Source organism: Urocitellus parryii, chromosome 7, assembly GCF_045843805.1.
Source record: "Urocitellus parryii isolate mUroPar1 chromosome 7, mUroPar1.hap1, whole genome shotgun sequence".
Classification (NCBI taxonomy): Eukaryota; Metazoa; Chordata; class Mammalia; order Rodentia; family Sciuridae; genus Urocitellus; species Urocitellus parryii.
In genome coordinates this window covers 74,697,484-74,699,679 of record NC_135537.1, presented here as the reverse complement: position 1 = coordinate 74,699,679, position 2,196 = coordinate 74,697,484, and the positions used below count along the sequence as shown (strand labels likewise).

At 37.7% G+C, this 2,196-nt stretch overlaps 1 protein-coding gene across 1 annotated transcript; it reads left to right on the top strand.

The window, feature by feature from the left end:
• The first annotated feature begins 1,031 nt into the window (after positions 1–1,031).
• On the top strand, positions 1,032–1,440 carry LOC144255910 (non-histone chromosomal protein HMG-17). The gene has a single exon (XM_077801017.1). The coding sequence runs from the start codon at positions 1,078–1,080 to the stop codon at positions 1,348–1,350; it is 273 nt and encodes a 90-aa protein (XP_077657143.1). The 5' UTR covers positions 1,032–1,077; the 3' UTR covers positions 1,351–1,440.
• Positions 1,441–2,196: the final 756 nt, after the last annotated feature.

Below are 2,196 nucleotides of genomic sequence, written 5' to 3'. Positions count from 1 at the left end.
ACTTTATGGCAAAATTGTTATCTGTTTAAGATAAATTATGCTAAAAGTGGCATTGTATGATTTGCATAGTAAGTATACATATGACATTTTAAGACACTGTCAAACTATTTTCTAAAGCATCATACTATTGTACATACCACTACCAATTAATGAGAGTTACAGTTGCTTCAAGTCCTTGTCAAGAGTTGGTTTAAAGTCTTTAAGATTTAGCCTTTCTAATGGACATGTGATGATATAATGGCAACAGCAACAACAATAACAATATAATAATAATAATTTGTATTTCTCTGATAACTAAAGATATTGAGCATTTTCCATGTGATTATTTTCCATCCCTGATTTTTTTAAAGCACATTTTTTAGTTGTAGATGGATGCAATTCCTTTATTTTATTTATTTATGCGGTGCTGAGGTTGGAACTCAGGGCCTCACACATGCTAGGCAAGTGCTCTACCACTGAGCCACAGCCCCAGTCCCCGTGATTTTCCTTTTATGTGTCTATTCAAGTTTTCTTTTTGCTGCTTTCAGGTGAGTAGTTTGTTTTCTTATTAGTGAGCCAAGTGCATTTTTGTATATTCTAAAGATAATAATTTTGTCTAATATTTGTATTATAAATATTTTTTTTGCCAATCTGTGACTTTTTTTATTTTTTGATGGTATTAAAGAAAACAAGTTTTAGATTTTGATAATGTCTAATTTATGAATTTTTATAGTTTGGATTTTGCATCCTAAGAAAGCTTTACCTAGACAAAGTTCAAAAATATTTTTTTCCTATTTTTTATAGAAATTTTATAATTTTAGATTTTGGTTATGATCAATTTTGAGTTAATTTTTGTGTGTGGGTTGAGGTTCACTGTTTTTTCATATGAATGTACTGTAGGTCCTTTTCTTTTTCCATACTAGTTGTATCATCAGCTTGTCAGTTTCTTAAAAAAAAAGGCTTTAGGGTTTAACATTAAAAATGAGTCAAGCAGGAGCAGTGTGAAGAAGAAGAGGCGAGAAGGACCCCCGGACCGACCAAAGCTGCGCGCCGCTGCATCCCCGCGTCCAGCGCCTGCGTCCCGCCGCCGTCGCCACCATGCCCAAGAGAAAGGCTGAAGGGGATGCTAAAGGAGATAAAGCCAAGGTGAAAGACGAACCACAGAGAAGATCTGCAAGGTTGTCTGCCAAACCTGCTCCTCCAAAGCCAGAGCCCAAGCCTAAAAAGGCCCCTGCAAAGAAGGGAGAGAAGGTACCCAAAGGGAAAAAGGGAAAAGCTGACACTGGCAAGGATGGGAATAACCCTGCAGAAAATGGAGATGCCAAAACAGACCAGGCACAGAAAGCTGAAGGTGCTGGAGATGCCAAGTGAAGTGTGTGCGTTTTTGATAACTGTGTACTTCTGGTGACTGTACAGTTTGAAATACTATTTTTTATCAAGTTTTATAAAAATGCAGAATTTTGTTTTATTTATTTATTTTTTTTAAGCTATGTTGTTAGCACACAGAACACTTCATTGTTGTTTTGGGGGGGAAGGAGCATATGTCACTAGTAGAATGTCTCCAAAGCTGGATTGCTGTGGGGGAAGACACCTTTCCCTTCTAGTTTTGAGAGACTTCCTCTTTGTTCCTAAGAGGAAGGGATTCCCTGATGTTGGCATACATAGCCACCTTGGCACAAATGCCTTGTGGTATGGAAAAACTCAAACTCATCTGTATGTCCTCCTGTCCCTCTCTGCCATTGGCATAGACTTAACTCCCCTAAACCTGTTGGGACCTGATTCCCAACAGTTGGTTTTACCAGTGTGTGGGGCAATCTGGACTTTCCAGTGACGTCATTGAGAATAGTGTCCCTCAGAAGAGCAGCAGTTCCTTTTCTAGATTGTGGATCTTCAGATTAATAATTTTTGCCATTTTCCTTTCATTTCCTGAAAGTCAGGGTCGGCTTGTGAAAAGTTGTTAAACAACATGCTAAATGTGAAATGTCAACCCTCACTCTAAACTTTCCCTATTCAGAGCATCAAATGAAGACTTCATTGGGTTTTATAGTGGCTTTCTGATTTTGGTAGTCCATTCAAGAAGGGAGTTTGAAAGTTGTTGTATACTGTTAACGATTGTCTGCCCATGTCCTGCCTGAAATACCATGATTGTTTATGAAAAGTATCTTTAATAAAGCTGGATACAGTTTGGCTTGGAAAAAAAAATGAGTCAAGCATAAA

Coding starts and splice junctions, on each gene's coding strand:
- LOC144255910 (XM_077801017.1), top strand. CDS start 1,078: ATGCCCAAGAGAAAGGCTGAAGGGGATGCTAAAGGAGATAAAGCCAAG.